The 16390-nt window shown below is 41.4% G+C and overlaps 1 protein-coding gene, 1 long non-coding RNA gene and 1 other non-coding gene across 3 annotated transcripts; 2 read left to right on the forward strand and 1 right to left on the reverse strand.

Moving 5' to 3' along the window:
* Positions 1–226: 226 nt before the first annotated feature.
* Positions 227–333, forward strand: LOC145451706 (U6 spliceosomal RNA). Its single transcript, XR_013919006.1, has one exon. It is a non-coding gene; the product is annotated as a U6 spliceosomal RNA (small nuclear RNA).
* A 3947-nt stretch (positions 334–4280) lies between these two features.
* LOC145446102 (uncharacterized) lies at positions 4281–4926 on the forward strand. The gene is made up of 2 exons (XR_013917210.1): positions 4281–4696; positions 4729–4926. It is a non-coding gene; the product is annotated as an uncharacterized LOC145446102 (long non-coding RNA).
* Positions 4927–5569: 643 nt separating this feature from the next.
* Positions 5570–16142, reverse strand: LOC145445998 (uncharacterized). The gene is made up of 3 exons (XM_080324184.1): positions 15351–16142; positions 11714–12070; positions 5570–7415 (listed from the first exon to the last, which is right to left on the reverse strand). Exons 1-3 carry the CDS (start codon positions 15455–15457, stop codon positions 6965–6967), a joined length of 915 nt encoding a protein of 304 aa, XP_080180310.1. The 5' UTR covers positions 15458–16142; the 3' UTR covers positions 5570–6964.
* Between the last annotated feature and the right edge of the window lie 248 nt (positions 16143–16390).

Genomic DNA, 16390 nt, shown 5'->3' on the forward strand with positions numbered 1-16390 from the left:
TATATCCATGTGCTATCGGCTAGGAACGGTACTGATAGGCTCGAAGAGGTGCCAAATCTATTTTTTTTCATTCCGAAGGAAATATTAAAAACAATTTAATTGTTCACACGGGTTTCGAGGTTGACTACGTCGAATTTGTTACGGCATTGTGACGTCATCTGCTCACCGTAAATATTATTATTTTATTTTTCGTCCATATAAATTATTACGTGAACATGCTCAAAACGTACTCGCTTCGGCGGTACACATACTAAAATTGGAACGATACAGAGAAGATTAGCATGGCCCCTGCGCAAGGATGACACGCAAAATCGTGAAGCGTCCAATCTTTTTTGTTTTTCCTGCAACGAGCATAAAAATTGGGCCTAAATATAGGACAGAAACAAATAAAAAAATATTTTTTAATGCGCAAAAATATTTAGCAGGCAAAACGATCCAGCGGTAGGCGTCGAAGTAGTGGCATAACGTCGGTACTGTTGTTTTTCTATTTATGTTTCGTTACTCATGCTATCGGGTACGCAATATGCTTCGGATTGCGTCGAAGTAGCCATCGTTGGTTGTCACGTAGAAGTAGAAGTGACGCCGTATATTTCAACTCCGTTACAAACAGAAGGTGCGCTTTCCAAAATCCCTCGTGGCATTGTTAATTGGTACAGATTTCGAAAATATATTCACTTGCCGTTCTATACGGGGACTAGCTATTTGATCCGATATCTATGACAATGTCACTCGTAAAACTATTTCTACTTAACGCTCGCAACTCGCTAAAGTACTTAGTTTTGCCTGGACTGTAGGGTAGATGCGAATGTTTCAACTTGGATTCCGCTAGTGATCCTATTGGAAAGCTATGCAACAAGCTCAAATGCGACGCATAGCTGCTGGCTAGATCTAGACTTGAAATACTGTTGTCTGTATGTAGGTTTATCATTTCAGTTGAAATACGTGAGAAATATGAAGCGTTCAAGCCCTCAAGTTTCCGTCATAAACTCTATAACCTACCGATAATTATCATGAATGCAGAGCGCTTATGCTGATAATCACATCGGTAATACATTCGATTTAATACAGCAAACCTAGCGGTATCAACAGAGAAGATCCGCCACTATCCTGTGCGCAGGTGCTGGAATAATATATTCTCAGAAATGATATTATGTGTATCGCAAATTTAACATGACCTCAAAAGAAGATCGGAGTATTTATACAATATAAACAGAAGTTTATGCAAGCGCGATACCCGACCTCGGGGAATACGAATTTTGAAAGGTGTTGGTTGCTATCGCAGAAAGTCAAAACCGAAATGATGGCATGGGATTTTGGATTGAATACTGCAATAAATTTATTTCTATCGGGACTTTATTCTTAGAAACACCGATTCGTGAGTGTTTTAGCTATATGCGTCCTGTATATATGCACTTGCAGTTAGGTACAAAATTATTCTCAAACTTCAGTCGCAAACTCATTCCTTTTGTTGAAGAATCTACTAAAAAAACATTTCTGCTTCCGTGTCGTGGTTAATACAATACGTAGGACCGATAAATAATTGACAGGGTTGTAATGACTCGAGTCATGACTCGACTCGAGTCAGACTCGTTTCACGATTTTCTGATGACTCGACTTGACTCGAGTCATTTTCTCAAAATACGGAAATGACTCGACTCGACTCGAGTCAATCTGTGTATCTACTCGACTTGGACTCGAGTCATTGCGCATGACTCGAACCAAGTCATATGACTCGGGACTCAGACGGCCAACACCGACATTTCATTGTAATTTCGAAGAACAGTGAAGTAACCACCCTATTGGGATTTCGTCTATTGGTACTGGTACTTAGTAATGCGACCAGAAACTGCTAAAAGTGAGGGAAATTAGTATATTATGAATGCGAACCATTCGATATCACCAAAAAGAGTTATAAAAGTGGGTTTTACAAGACTTTAACTGGAAACTCAGCAGTCAACACAATGACTTGGACTCGGACTCGAGTCATAATACCATGACTCGGTCTCGAACCTCTGCTCGAGGACTTGAACTCGGACTTGACTCGGTGGTGAATTAAAAATGACTCGACTTGACTCGAGTCGAAACTATAAAAGTGGGATTGACTTGTGACTCGGAGCTTTGTGACTCGGTTACAACTCTGATAATTGATCCATTGCTGCAATTTGAAACACCACTTTTAACCGAACATCCTAATTATTGGCACAATTTTTCAAAGTATGAGCCGCTGAATAAAGCAACCGAATTATAAATTGTCAATAAGTTTTATTGATGTCGCCGAGAGAATGTAAAGTTTCACACAGTAACACAGTAAGCCATATGCTGAAGCGTATCTGAAGGTATTGTGATTATGATTCCGACTGCATAGCACGTCATGTATCTAACGCAACTGATCATAAATTCAAATCTCCGCAAGACAGTTTCTCGTGAAAAGCCAACACACCTTGCAGTGAGCAATAACTGCTCAAATACTTCGTAGTTCTCACAGCACACAATGGACCGCGCTTACCAAGGTTACTAACGACTGCTAAATTAGTCCATTGATCGGCAGGATCAACATTGTCACGTAGCAATGGACTTTTCCGGAAAAGATGAATAAATAGTAGCCTAATGGACAACCGTAAATTGCCCTGACCAAGTCAATTCTGCATTTTTATTTTTATTGCGAATTTAGCTGCTTGATTTATCAATCGTACGCTACGCAGCAGTTGCCTTCTAAACCTACACCACCACCATTTGCTCTCAGCGCCCCCCAACCGCCCGATTTTATATCCAACGCTCCCAATCGCCCATTTCATGACCCACTTTTGAATTGGAAACCACTGGTACGGACAGTAGGAAGAGGTAGGCTACACGTACGAATTGCGAATGCATCGCGAATGTACTTTGGCTTCGCAGAGCGGAACACTTCACCATTAACTGCGTGCATTGACGCGATATTTCAAAAGACGCAGTAATTCCAATATAGATCTAGCCAGCATCTATGCGCCGAATTGGTTGTCGTTGCATAGCTTCCCGATGGCATTGGTATCACTATCGGGCCCAAACTAACGGCGCAGAAAGGTGGTTGGCGATTACGCCTTTGCACAAAATGATAGACGCATATCTTCGCAGAAATCTTCGATAGTTGGATGTCCGAGCGCCGAATAATCCTGTAATTGCCAAAGATTCCAGCGGCATAACAGAGACGACCCGCAATATATTCAAAATGACATTAGTATTGGCCGAACTCATTCATTACCTTGATGAAAATATTTCGCGCTTGGCGCGGTTAGTTCATGGGTGCACTATGCACACTGACTTTTCGTGACATTACCTTTAACGATTTTGATGCCTGGTACTATACGTCTGTTTTCATCGATACCTAATCCGGTTAGCTCGTATCGGACGACTAAAAAAGTCATCATCATGCAAGTGGCCCGCGCAGTGGTTCGCGAATCGCATGTAGCCCTTGGCCGAAGAGGTTGTTAGCCCCTGTTGTACATCCCCGCATTACTTCCTCAACTGTTCGAATCAGCCTAGTTCTGCTTTAGTTTTTAAGCAAAACTAAGACTATGATAGGCTACTTACTTTGAAATCACTACTCAACACTAGCACTTGACGCGAAATCAACATCGTTCCATCTACTTCTACTAAGTAACAAGGATAACTTTTAACCACAGCTGCCATACACCAGCCCTACATCCAGCAGTCTTTCATCTATCGACCCATTGAAATGCGTTATTTATTAGTAAAATAAGATCGACCTTTTCCCACAGAAGCAGCACAGTGCTGAAACGAATAATGCAATTTCCACGCAGTACTGGCAAGGGGAACCGCAACGGATGCAGAACTTAAAGAGCAATGCAGTTTAGAATAAGGAAATGCATTAAAATAACCTGACAGCCTCAGATGTAGAAGATTACCATCAATAAAGTAATAATATGGAGGACGATATGCCAAACCAAACAGTTATCATCAAACGCACAACACAGTAAAAAATGAAATGAAGCCAGCAAATTATGTAGCCTACAGAAAAACCTTACAACAATGTAAAGTGTGTAATTGTATCAGTATTTTTTGACATGACAAAATATTGTCAAAATTGTTAATAAAATCTAATTAAAATTGTTAATAAAATCTAATTTATTTGCAACCTGCATTTCGTTTGTATCGTAGATATTTGCGCTGTCAGTGAACTTATCATTCGACCTTTTTCAGCTTGTAGCCTACTTTATAGGCCTACCATTGAAGACGGCCAATTGTGACTCATAAACGGTCAGATGAAACAAATAGGTTGACATGGATGTATTCCCAAGTAGGGTTAGTTCGGATATCAATAATTTTCACTATCCGGATAACGGATATATCCGGATATTTTGGAATTTATCTAACCGGTTAACCGGATAATAACTGCTGAGTGGGACAATCGATTTCATTAGGTATGCATGTAAAACGGATCGCAAAATCATTACACAGTGTTATTGTAGAGTAGCCTACCTACCTACGCGCGCAGTATGAGCGAATACAAGAAAAACCACGCAAATTTAATGTTCACTGCTTCTGCAATGCCCTCTTTTTAAAGCACAGATGCATCAATTGTGGGATCCTGTAGCCGGGACCGGAATTTTGTAACAAAGAGTCCACGTTCATTGAATGCTTTTTCAGCTTCCACAGAAGTGGGCTGAATAGAAAGCAGCGCTTCGTAGAGAGTCAAAAGGTTGGCATCCTTTTGACCATCCTTATGTTTAGGTTTGGAGTACTAGAAGGACGACTAGCTGATACTGGAATTGATGCCTTCATGATACCTCGCTCTAATTCACGTGATCAGGCACGCAGCCAGCCGAAAATGTAGGGGGATTGAAATAAAATCAGGGGGTTTCGATTTTTTTTTCGAATTAATCATCAGCGGAAATCAATTACGCTTGCACGCACGCACATTTTTGCGAACATTCGATGTCATTCAGTTTCGCGGTGTCTCTCTCAGAATCACTAATTAGAATACACTTAACGGCATATCGTCAACAAGCCATCGAGAGATAGGAGCCAATGCATGCTGGCCGCTGGGTCCGAGATGGTTAGGCCAGCGATTATATCGTTCGTAGGCCTATTGCAGATGCGATTGTGTAGGTCAACGATAATATCGTGAGCACCAAGCCAATGAAGATGCGATTGTGCAGGCCAGCGATGGAATAGTGTGTACACTGCACATGGCCTATTGCAGATGCGATTCTTCAATCCAGTGGAACTATCGGCTTGTTGAAGACGCGATAAATCAGGCCAGAGACGATAGCCGAGCGCGCGGCAATCAATGACCTAATTTAACGATCTTCTCAGCAGGAGATCGCGTCACATTACATTTTGCGATGTGTACAGACGCATCTCGCTAATTGGCAACACGCTTCTCGTTAATCGGCCGCGCCAACACTGAATACGACTTATTGAAGCTTACTAAAACGTGTAAAATGCATCAGCAACGATTCTTTTTTATCCGGTTAACCGGCAGAAAAATATCCGGATATCAGATAGTGAAAATACCTGCGGTTAACCGGTTAACCGGTTAACCGTTATCCGGATAATCCAACCCTATTCCCAAGGTACCGCAATATCCCAACTGAAGCAAGACTGCGTGGGCATTGGTTGTCATATCAAGAAGCGCATGATGAAAATTGTAATGTAGACACCATTGTCAGAATGAAGCAACGCGGTTTGTCACCAGCAGTGTACGCACAACTTGAGTGTTGCCAGCCAACGACTGCTGCTGTTGAACGTTCTCGTTCATTCTTGGCAAGCTTCTTAGTATGGACACTGGACAGTCACTTCCTACCCGAGTATGAAGGGAAGTATCTTTCATTGTACTACAACAAACTTCAATTATTTCTACCATAATACGAGATGTAACTACTGGAATTGTTCATAGGTCGAGATTTCGTTAAAATGCAGTGTTTTTTTTTAGTTTTCAAGACAAACTACTTTGTAAGGACAGACAGTTACAACCAGAAACGTAAGATAAGTAGCACAGTTCTAACATTATCTGAGAAAACACCTAATTTACATACATGAAGGCAAAATTTTGTCAAAATCAAGTTTTTCAAGGTGAAAAAATGTGAAAATTTTGATTTAGGTAAAAAAATAGCCCTACTTATCAGACACCACCGTGGAAGGGTATTGCAAACATTTGGAGCATTGCGTATTGAGGTTGGAAGAAAATATACAATCAGTCATCATCACGTTAAAACACAGATGAGCAACAAGGCACAGTGTATGTATAGTGTATACTAGTACTAGGGCTCTTCAAAAATGACTTTTTTTCTCAAATCGCACTGGCTACTTGATAAAATTTTAGCCTACACATCAAATTTGGTTCAATTCCAACCAGTAGTCGCATTGCTACAGGAGAAGAAAGTTTATATTTATTATATAAAAGTAAATACCAGAAAATTTGAAAATTTTCTGTTCACCCCATGAAAGTGTTAGGTTGTATATAGAAACGATGTTCACCAAATTTTGTTCAATCCCAACCAGTAGTCGCATTGCTACAGGAGAAGAAAGTTTCTATTTATTATACAAAAATAAATACCAAAAATTCTGAAAATTTTCTGTTCACCCCATGAAAGTGTTAGGTTGTATATAGAAACGATGCTCACCAAATTTGGCTCAATTCCAACTAGTGGAAGTGGATTTATTGCTGTCGGAAAATTTGGATTATGAATAAAATAGTATTCACGGTGCCCAATTCTTTAATTATTTATTATAGTGGTGCCCACCGTAAATACTATTTTATTCAAATCCAAATTTTTCGACCTAACACAACCTGTAGTAATGTGGCTGGCTACTGGTTGGAATTGAACCAAATTTGGCGTGTAGGTTTAAATTAGGTAACCGAACAATTTTATTAAGTAGCCAGTACGATTTGAGGAAAAAAAGTCATTTTTGAAGAGCCCTAATGTGTACTCATCAGTACCGTGTACCGACGTGGGAGGACGTTTCATAAGTTTTGAACAGCAACCGACTCGCATTTCTTCGCGCGCCTGCCGTACCCTTTCTCTTTCAGCGCTTGCAGCCAGACTTCGTGGCTGACGGCCGACGCGGCCGCACAGTACACGTTACCATAATACTGCTTATGCGCGTCGGCAGTCCTGGGCTTGTCGCACTGGTTGCATATCGAAAGTCCAGTTCTGGGTCTGTATTTCTTGCGATGCGCGAGACCGGCCGCTTCTTGGGCAGCTCGTTTTCTCCGCCGCGGCAATATTATTGGTTTGGCGGTGGGCGGCGTGCCGCGCGGCAAAATGAACACAAACCGCCGTTCGATTCCGGGAGTCGCCAGCGTTGCGGGCTTCTGTTCGCAAGACCGCGATGTTTCCACGGCTGTCGATGAATGTGGAATCGGAACCTGTTTCGGGACGTCTGCTTCGCTTCGACACCTCCGTTCCGTATGCCTGACAACAGAAAAAGGTCAAAAAAGCTCCTCCTCGTCACATGATCAGCGTAAGCCAGGGGTGACCACCAGAGGTCATATTTTGCGACCCGCGACGCGATTTGAGATGTCGGAAGACAGCTAAGAAAACATTTTGAAATGCTGCGATTGACGCGCGATGGCCCGAACACTGCCAAGACCGAGACGCTTTGAAAACAGCTTAGTGCAGTGGTTCTGAAACTGGGGGGCGTAAAAGCATCAGAAGGAAGCGCGGAGCTGCGGTCAACTTAAAATTTCTTCTCGCGATTTACTTCGAATTCATAGTTATTGACATTGCCCTGTGTATGATCAGGAATTCGTACTATAGAATTCTCTCATCAAACATCCATTACCATGCCATCAAACTATCCGTTGGGATTGCTGGCGATACGGATGCATTTTGCGATATGACGATAAGGGGGGTGCGAAATTTTTCAGTATCATAAAGGGGGCGTGTCTAAAAAGGTTTGAGAACCACTATGGCCACCATTATGGCGGTGTATATGCCGCAAAAACATCAAGGACAAAAAATAAACTACGTCCTTTCCTTTCCCCACAGGATCAAGCTTTACGTGGAGATGGTCTTTCTGCTAGTACCGTGTCTCGCTAGCCCCCGAAAGCGTTTCCCGGTATCGTGTGCAGCTCAGAGCTCAAAATAAATTGAAATTGATGACAGTAATCCTTTGTTTTATCCCTTTAATAATAAAATATTACGGTACTTCTTTTGAGGACAGTATACCATACCCATCGCCTGTGTTAGGTAGCACAGCGTTGTACTGACGAAAAGTTTTAAAACGTGGTTGCCTACTTTATATCTACATTCAATTCATGCGGCCCGCGGCCGCTACGAAGTTTGAAAAGTGGCCCGCGACCCGTTTTGAGTTGGCGACCCCTGGCGCAAGCGGTCCCTTAAAAAAGCCTAGAAGCGGGCCCTGCTGCATGTTGGTAAACATTAAGTGTTAATAACGACTCGAGTCGTGATTTTTCAGTGGACTGGACTTGACTGGAGTCTTTTTATTAAATATGGAAAATGACTCGAAGTGGGCTAATTTGTGTATTGGCGAGTGTTGGGATGACTCAAGTCATGACTTGAATCGAGTCACTTTGTCAAAATGACTTGACTTGACCTGACTCGACGTATCAGAAATGTGGATTGACTCGTGACTTGGAGCAAAATTCACGAGTCAAATTCAAGTCACCAAGTAATCGGTGTCGATAAGAATCGCTGTATCCTGCATATGGCCGGATTGTTCGCCAAACGCTGGTGTAACCCGTGAGAGCGACCAATCAGGCAATGATCGTGCATTTTACTGAACCTCCATTGTTATCTTTAGCAAATAAATCGACTGCAAACGAAGTGATCGAAGCTTACAGCTTACGTTGTCGTAAATTAGTACAGTATCGTAATTTTATAGCAAAATGTCTATTTCTGCTCTCTGTTCTTACCTTAACCAAAGTTCAAACCTCTTTTTTACTGAAATTGAATTCGAATATAGTTTGTATAGTCCTCAACCATTGGCGCAGGCTGGAATTGTATCATATCAATTTGTGAATGATTATAATGTAGCCTATTGCATCTTATGAGTTTGTTTCCCTATTCTCTATTTTGGCTGGTAACCATGAACTCAGGCTATGCAATTACTAACGTAGTAGAGCATTTATTCGTATACGTGGGCGATACCGCGCCTCCTTGCGTGTATATTTAACTCTATATTCGTTCATCGGTTCAGAATCAATGACCACTCAATCTGTATTTCAGACATCTAGCAAAATGCAATGACGTAATCATGCCTCATGCTGCGAGAAGGCAAGTGGACTTGAATTTTGACTTGACTCGTGACTTGACTTGACTCGACTTGACTCGAGTCACCTTCGTAAATCGATTGACTTGACTCGAGTCAAAATGTGCAATGACTCGAAATGACTCGTGACTCGAAGGTAGTGATTTGATCCCAACACTGGTATTGACTCGACTTGTATTCAAGTCACATGACTCGATACTGTGACATCGAATAACAGTAAGCTACCACACTATTGCTATTTCGTCTATCGGTAGGCTACCTGCATTTGTATAATTCGGGTCAGAAACTGCGTAAAGTGAGGAAACCGACTACGGAATATCATGAATGCGAGGCGTTCAACATCACCCAGACATAGTCATAAAATCCTGAGCTTAGCAAGATTGAACGCGAAAGTGACTTGGTGTCGGACTCGGCTGATTTTTATCGACACCATTTTCCGGATGACTTGAAATTGATTCGTGTATTTTGCTCCGAGTCCCGAGTCAATCCGCATTTTCGATACGCCGAGTCAAGTCAACCTCTTTTCGCGAAGGGACTCGAGTCATCCCAAGCCTGTCTTCTAGCGACCAATTCACTAGTAACCATCACCGTGAGATACTGGAGCTGTAGTGCATTGCCACAATTGCAAACAATTATTGACTCGCGAATAACGGGACGTGGGTTGTAATCAAGTCACACGGTTCAGAGTCAAAAGTAAATCTCATTTTTATAGGTTTTACGCGAGTCAAGTCGAGTGATTTTCAATTCACCACCGAGCCAAGTCCGAGTCCAAGTCATTTTGTTCACTGTCCAGTTTTGAGTTCAATCAGGTTAATCCCACTTGTTACAAATCTTCTCGAGTGACATAGAACGGCTCGCATTCATAATATCGTAATTATCCTCATTCCTCATTTCTGGCCCTATTTTCCTAGTATCAGGAATGAGTATTGCTTTCACAATTACGTTCATTGCAGTAAAGAATTTATCAAGTCAAAGACTCTTCGTGTGCCCCTTATCGAGAGTTAACGGCACAATAACAAGCATACAGAACGATATTCAAACGAAAAACCAAATTGGCAAAGTATTACTCTCGATAAGGGGCACACGAAAAGTCTTTGAGTTAATAAATACTTTACTGCAATGAATGTAGTGGTGAAAGTGATAGTACCGCCAACCATATTTTCAAGTATCAGATCTGACAGACGAAATCCCAATAACGTGGTTGCTTTACTATTCTTCAAAGTTACAATGAGATATCGGTCTTGGCCGTCCTAGTCTCGAGTCAATACACAACCATGACGAGACGTGAAAGAACGTACCAAAGCGGCATGCTCAAAATTACAAGTATTATTCTGTTATCTTCGAATAGTATATTCATGTTGAAATGAACCCGAATATTTTCGGCTGACACTCGTCAGGGGTATTCGTCAGCAACTAGCAGACAATCAGAAAGAACATTGCTGATATGCTATTCAATTGCATACTGAAATTCTGTGCCTCCAAGAAGCTCTGTTATCTTTACGCATCTAACATACCGGTATCTACATTAGGGGTCTTCAAAAACAACTTTCTTTCTCAAATTGGTACTGGCCAACGCAACGCATCAAATGATGTTCAAATGATGTACAAACGATGTTCACCAAATTTGATTCAATTTCAAACAGTGGACGCGGAGTTATTGCCGTCGAAAAATTTGGATTATGAATAAAACAGTATTTACGGTGACCAATACTTTAAATATTTATTACAGTGGTGCCCACCGTAAATACTACTTCATTGAAGTCCAAATTTTTCGACGGCAATATCTCCGCGTCCACTGTTTGGAATTGAACCAAATTTGGTGAGCATCGTTTCTATAGACAACCTGACACTTTCATGGGACGAACAGAAAACTTTCAAACTTTTTGTTATCAAATTTTATATAATAAACAGATTCTTTCTTCTCCTGTAGGAATGCGGCTGCTGGTTGGAATTGAACCAAATTTGGTGAGCGATTGTCTGCTAGTTGCTGAAGAATACCCCTGACGAGTGTCAGCCGAAAATATTCGGGTTCATTTCAATATGAATATATACTATTCAAAGATAACAGAATAATACTTTTAATTTTGAGCCTGCCGCTTTGGTACATTCTTTCATGTGTCGTGATGGTTGTAACTTGTGATGACTCGAGTCATTTTTTCAAATCCGGTAAATAACTCGACTCGAGCCATTGCGCGTGACTTGAACCAAGTCGTATGACTCGAGACTAGGACGACCAAGGCCGACATTTCATTGTAACTTTCTAAGAATAGTAAAGTCAACACGTTATTGGGATTCCGTCTTTCATTCCTGATATTTGGAAAACAGGGCCAGAAACTGTTAGGACTGAGTAAATTACGATAATATGAATGCGACCCATGAATGCGGTGTGTAGGCTTAAATTACGTAACCTAACGATTTTATCAAGTAGCCAGTACGATTTGAGAAAAAAGTCATTTTTGTAGAGCATTAACATACATACCTCTTTTCTTTCAGGGCTCTTAGCCAGACTTCGTAATTGACAGTGGAAGTCGCCACACAGAACCAATTGCCATAAAACTGCTTATGGCTATCGGCCGTCCTGGCCTTCCCGCATTTACTGCATCGGGACAGCCTTGTTCTTGGTTTGTATTTCGTCCTGCACGATTGCGTGCTGGAAGGCAGCGATCGTTCAGGAGATTCCGATGCGGACCGTGCTCTAGCTGTGCCGCTCAGCAAAATCTGGACGAACTCCTCGTCCAATTCAGGTGGCTGCGTTGCCGGGGTGTCTTCGGGGGGCGCCATGGATTCGTTCGGTGTTGACGAGACATCTCTATCGATTCCATTCTGTGTCGTGCAACTGAAAATGTGACTAGGATAGAAGTCTTGGAAGAGCGGTTCCTAACCTTTTTTCTTGCGTCGTCCCCTTTCGAAACTTGCCTGGGTCTAGCGCCCAGGGTTGTACCCAAGTCACAAGGCTCCGAGCCACAAGTCAATCTCACTTTTATAGTTTTGACTCGAGTCGAGTCATTTTCAATTCGCCGCCGAGTCAAGTCCGAGTCCAAGTCAGCAAGCAGAGGGTCGAGTCCCGAGTATTATGACTCAAGTCCGAGTCCAAGTCATTGTGTCGACTGCTCAGTTTCCAGTTAAAGTCTTGTTAAGCCCACTTTTTATAGCTCTGTTTGGTGATATCGTATGGTTCGCATTTATAATATACTAATTTTCCTCACTTTTACCAGAATTTCTTGTGTCATATTCAAGGACCAGTACCAATAGACGACATCCCAATAGGGTGGTTACTTATCTACTCATCGAAATTATAATTAAAAGTCGGTCTTTGCCGTCTTAGTCTCGAGTCATATGACTTGGTTCGAGTCATGTGCAATGACTCGTGTCCAAGTCGAGTCAATACACAGATTGACTCGAGTCATTACAACCCTGCTAGTGCCCCCCATATATTAAAGACGGTATCAAAACAAGGGGAAAGAGTTCGAAGTCCGGTCGGTCTTTTCAGGTTGAGACTTCACGATCTGAAATAGCTTGAATCGTGCCCGAGACCGGCACTCGACTAATAGCACTATGATTATTATATGCGCTGTACTCGGCATCAAATCAAAGTTGTTATAACAACCATCGGGTACGGGCTCCTACCATTTGGTCGAATAACTCTAACATGAAGGTATTCCAAACAAAGCAGCCCGTATTATATAACGTTCACGTTAGGTTGCGAGTCACAACGCCAAACAGTATTATCTTTTATTATGAAGAAATATTCTGAAGATCTAGCTGTCTTATACAAATATATTTAGTTAATAATTTTGACCAAACAGCTTCAGAGCATCTTTAACTCCCACTCTTAAAAGTGGTGGTGTCTCTTTCTTCGATTCGACGCGCTGTTCGCCGCGGGATAAAATACTTAGTTCGAAACATTCCGTGGAAAATAACCCGAGGTAGCGTGATGGTTGTGTTTTAAAGAGGAATTGGCGATCTGAAAGTACGCGCAATCCATTCTACATTAATTATAATAAACAACTGCATGCATGGTGACAAGTTGCAAACATTGTCCGTAGCGTGACGAAAAATTTCGAGATTTGACAGATTTTGTCGAACGGTAATTGGCAATGAGGACTCAGGGATATAGAGAACTATTATTCTACTACATAATCCTATGTCCCCACTGCACCCGCTACTGCAACGCCATTTTTCTTCAGCGCCCCCAATAACGTCCCCTGAGCGTTTCCGCCCCCTTCAAACTCCAAATCGCCCCTTGGAAGGCGCTGGAGACAAGGTTAAGGAACACTGTCTCAGAACGTCCAGGGAGATATATTTAATGACCACGGCCAAATAATGCACGTGAAGACGACTTATTCTGCATATGACGCGAAAGTTGACTAAAAAAAGGCCAATTCAACGGAATGTAGACAAGACGCGGAAACCTGTTTCCCGAGCACGACCGTATTTTTTAGGACAATTCACCAGCGATCAGAGTCAGGTTAATAAATTTCCTGTTGATATATCCTCTATTTCGCATCCGTAAATATGGGGGCGGCTAAAAATTGTGTCGAGATTGATGAGGGGGCGATGAGTCGAAAAAGGTTGGGAGCCGCTGCTCTAGGCTATTCTAGTTGTCTAATTATTCCAATTGGAGCGAAATGCCGGTAATGTAATTCTAATCTAATTTGTGAAACATTTCCTAGCTCTCATTTTAATACTTATATTATTTCCGGTTTTCCTGAAAATGCTACAGAACTGTTTAGTACGAGCGAGCCAAGCATGCTATACATATATTCGCCATTCTGATTTGACACTAGGCGAACTTGATTCAATTTCAAAGTTTTCACAAATCCAGTAACTTATTCCTATTGTAATTTTGAAGAAAATGCGCAACTACAATTCTGATGCAAATCTGATTTAAAAAAACTGCAGCTATGATTGTAATCCTATTCAAATTTGGAAAAAAAAGGCTGAGCCGTAATTGCGAGTCTAGTCTAATTTGGAAAAGCTGGAAATATTGTAGTTCATGTTTTTAGAATACTTCCGCTCCGTCATAAACATACTTTAGGCAAAACCGCTTGTTACAGTTTTGATTTTGAACCAAACTACTACTTCTACTTTTTGCAGTAATCGATTAGGCTCTGCCTGATCCCACAATTTTCACAAGCAGCAACGTAGCTCAGAACACCTCCAATTCTACACGGTTCTACACAGTTTTTAGGTTAAAGTACTTGACCGCTTGCAAGGCTTACTCGTGTGATTGCGTTGCTAGAATCATGGTGTAATGCGTCGAGTCATGACTCAACTAGACTCCAACTCGAGGCGCGAATTTTTGGTGACTTGGCGCGAGTACGGTAATTTTTGTATGGACTCGACGTATACCCGAGTCATTGTGCATGGCTCGAACCAAGTCATATGACTCGAGACTAGGATGGCCAAGACAGACATTCCATTGTAATTTCGATGAATAGTAAAGTCACCGCATTATTGGTATATCATCTATCAGTCCTGATACTTGGAAAATAGGATCGGAAACTTTTAAGGCTGAGGAAAATTACGATATCACGAATACGAGGCATTCTGTATCCCTGGAACAGAGTTAAAAAGTGGGCAGAATTGAAAAGTGAACACTAAACATAATAGCTTGGACTCGAGTCAAAACACTATGACTCAGACTTGATCCTCCACGACCTGACTTGGACTCAGACCTGACTCGGTGGTGAATTGAAAATGACTCGACTTGACTAGAGTCAAAACTGTAAAAGTGATACTGATTGTTACTCGGAACCTTTCGACTTGGTTACAACCCCAATTAGAATACCTCCACTACAACGCGAACAGGTCATAGACCAAAACTACTCAACGATTCACAGTTTTTACTTTGAAACAAAGTACTTTTACTTTTTCTGAGCAGTCGGGTAGGTTATACAAAATAACTCTTCAACTTCAGTGGTTATGTTTTATGGTACTTTCACTTCTACACGAGCAGTGTTTGTTTAGGCAAAACTATTCACTTTGATTTTGAAATGGCGAAGGTATAGTTTTCTGATGTATGTGTCACTTTGACATATGCAAAATTATAACAGCAAGAAACCCTGTATTAGCCCCAGTATCACGGCAACTGAATATATTTTCAAATATTCTACCTAGTTGTAGCGCGTGTTGTCCTAGAGATTCTGTGCTTGCCGCAAAGAGAAATCTTCCATCTCCGACTCACTGCTAAATACTCACGAAGATGTGTATACAAAATCATTACAATACGTGGGCCTATGACCTGCAGAAAAGAATATGCAACTTACTATTTAGTAACCACAGCTTACTTTTGTACCTCTCCTTCACTAAACGATACACTACAATCTCTGAGAGTGATCAGAGAATCAGCCAACATGGAAGCCTTTACATTTCCAGGAAGGTTATCTGGTCGGACTGAACCTTGAACAGAGTGCCAATACTAGAAACTGAGTGACTGAGCGCGCTTCACTGTGCAAAATCTGTCGAATTAGTCCAGATACGCAACAGTAATAGAGCGTATAAGAGCATTGATTCTCGAAACGTTTCATAGCACGAGTCAAATTATAATTTTGTAGGACTCACCATCACACATCGAAACTCGAACGAAATGCATTTTTAATCATAGTATACTGCGATTTTATGGGTTCGTACGGAATAGAGACGGTACAGACTACCATTGGTACGTTACGCAGTCCCATGAAACATTCATTCATTCATTACAAATTAAGAAATCATCAATTCAGTGAGGTTCTCAAAGTAAGTCACGAATTTCTCATTCATACGACATACAGTGGTCTATTTTCAATGCAGGGATCCCTCCCTCCACCCCGCTACCACTGGCAAACTATAGCCTCTCATAATCCTTACAGTTATTCTGCTTTGTCTTCACACTTTACTGTCGCATAGTTTATAATCAAAGTACACATGCTCAGCTTTCACTTTTGTTTTCGTAGTACTACGAATCAATAATAATAATAATAACAATAGCAGAATGCACCATCGCTGTAGCGAGTCTCATATTATGGCTCATATGAACACATTTTTTTATGAACCGGACCCATTTGGATTATGCACTCCAACTAGTCCCATTCGGCTCGGTTCGGTTTATTAGCAATTTTTATCAGTTCAATACACCACAGAATTGCGATACAATCAAAAGAGATTGAGGTCGAAA

Source organism: Botryllus schlosseri, chromosome 1 (assembly GCF_051294905.1).
Source record: "Botryllus schlosseri isolate E-star chromosome 1, Bs_hap1, whole genome shotgun sequence".
Lineage (NCBI taxonomy): Eukaryota > Metazoa > Chordata > Ascidiacea > Stolidobranchia > Styelidae > Botryllus > Botryllus schlosseri.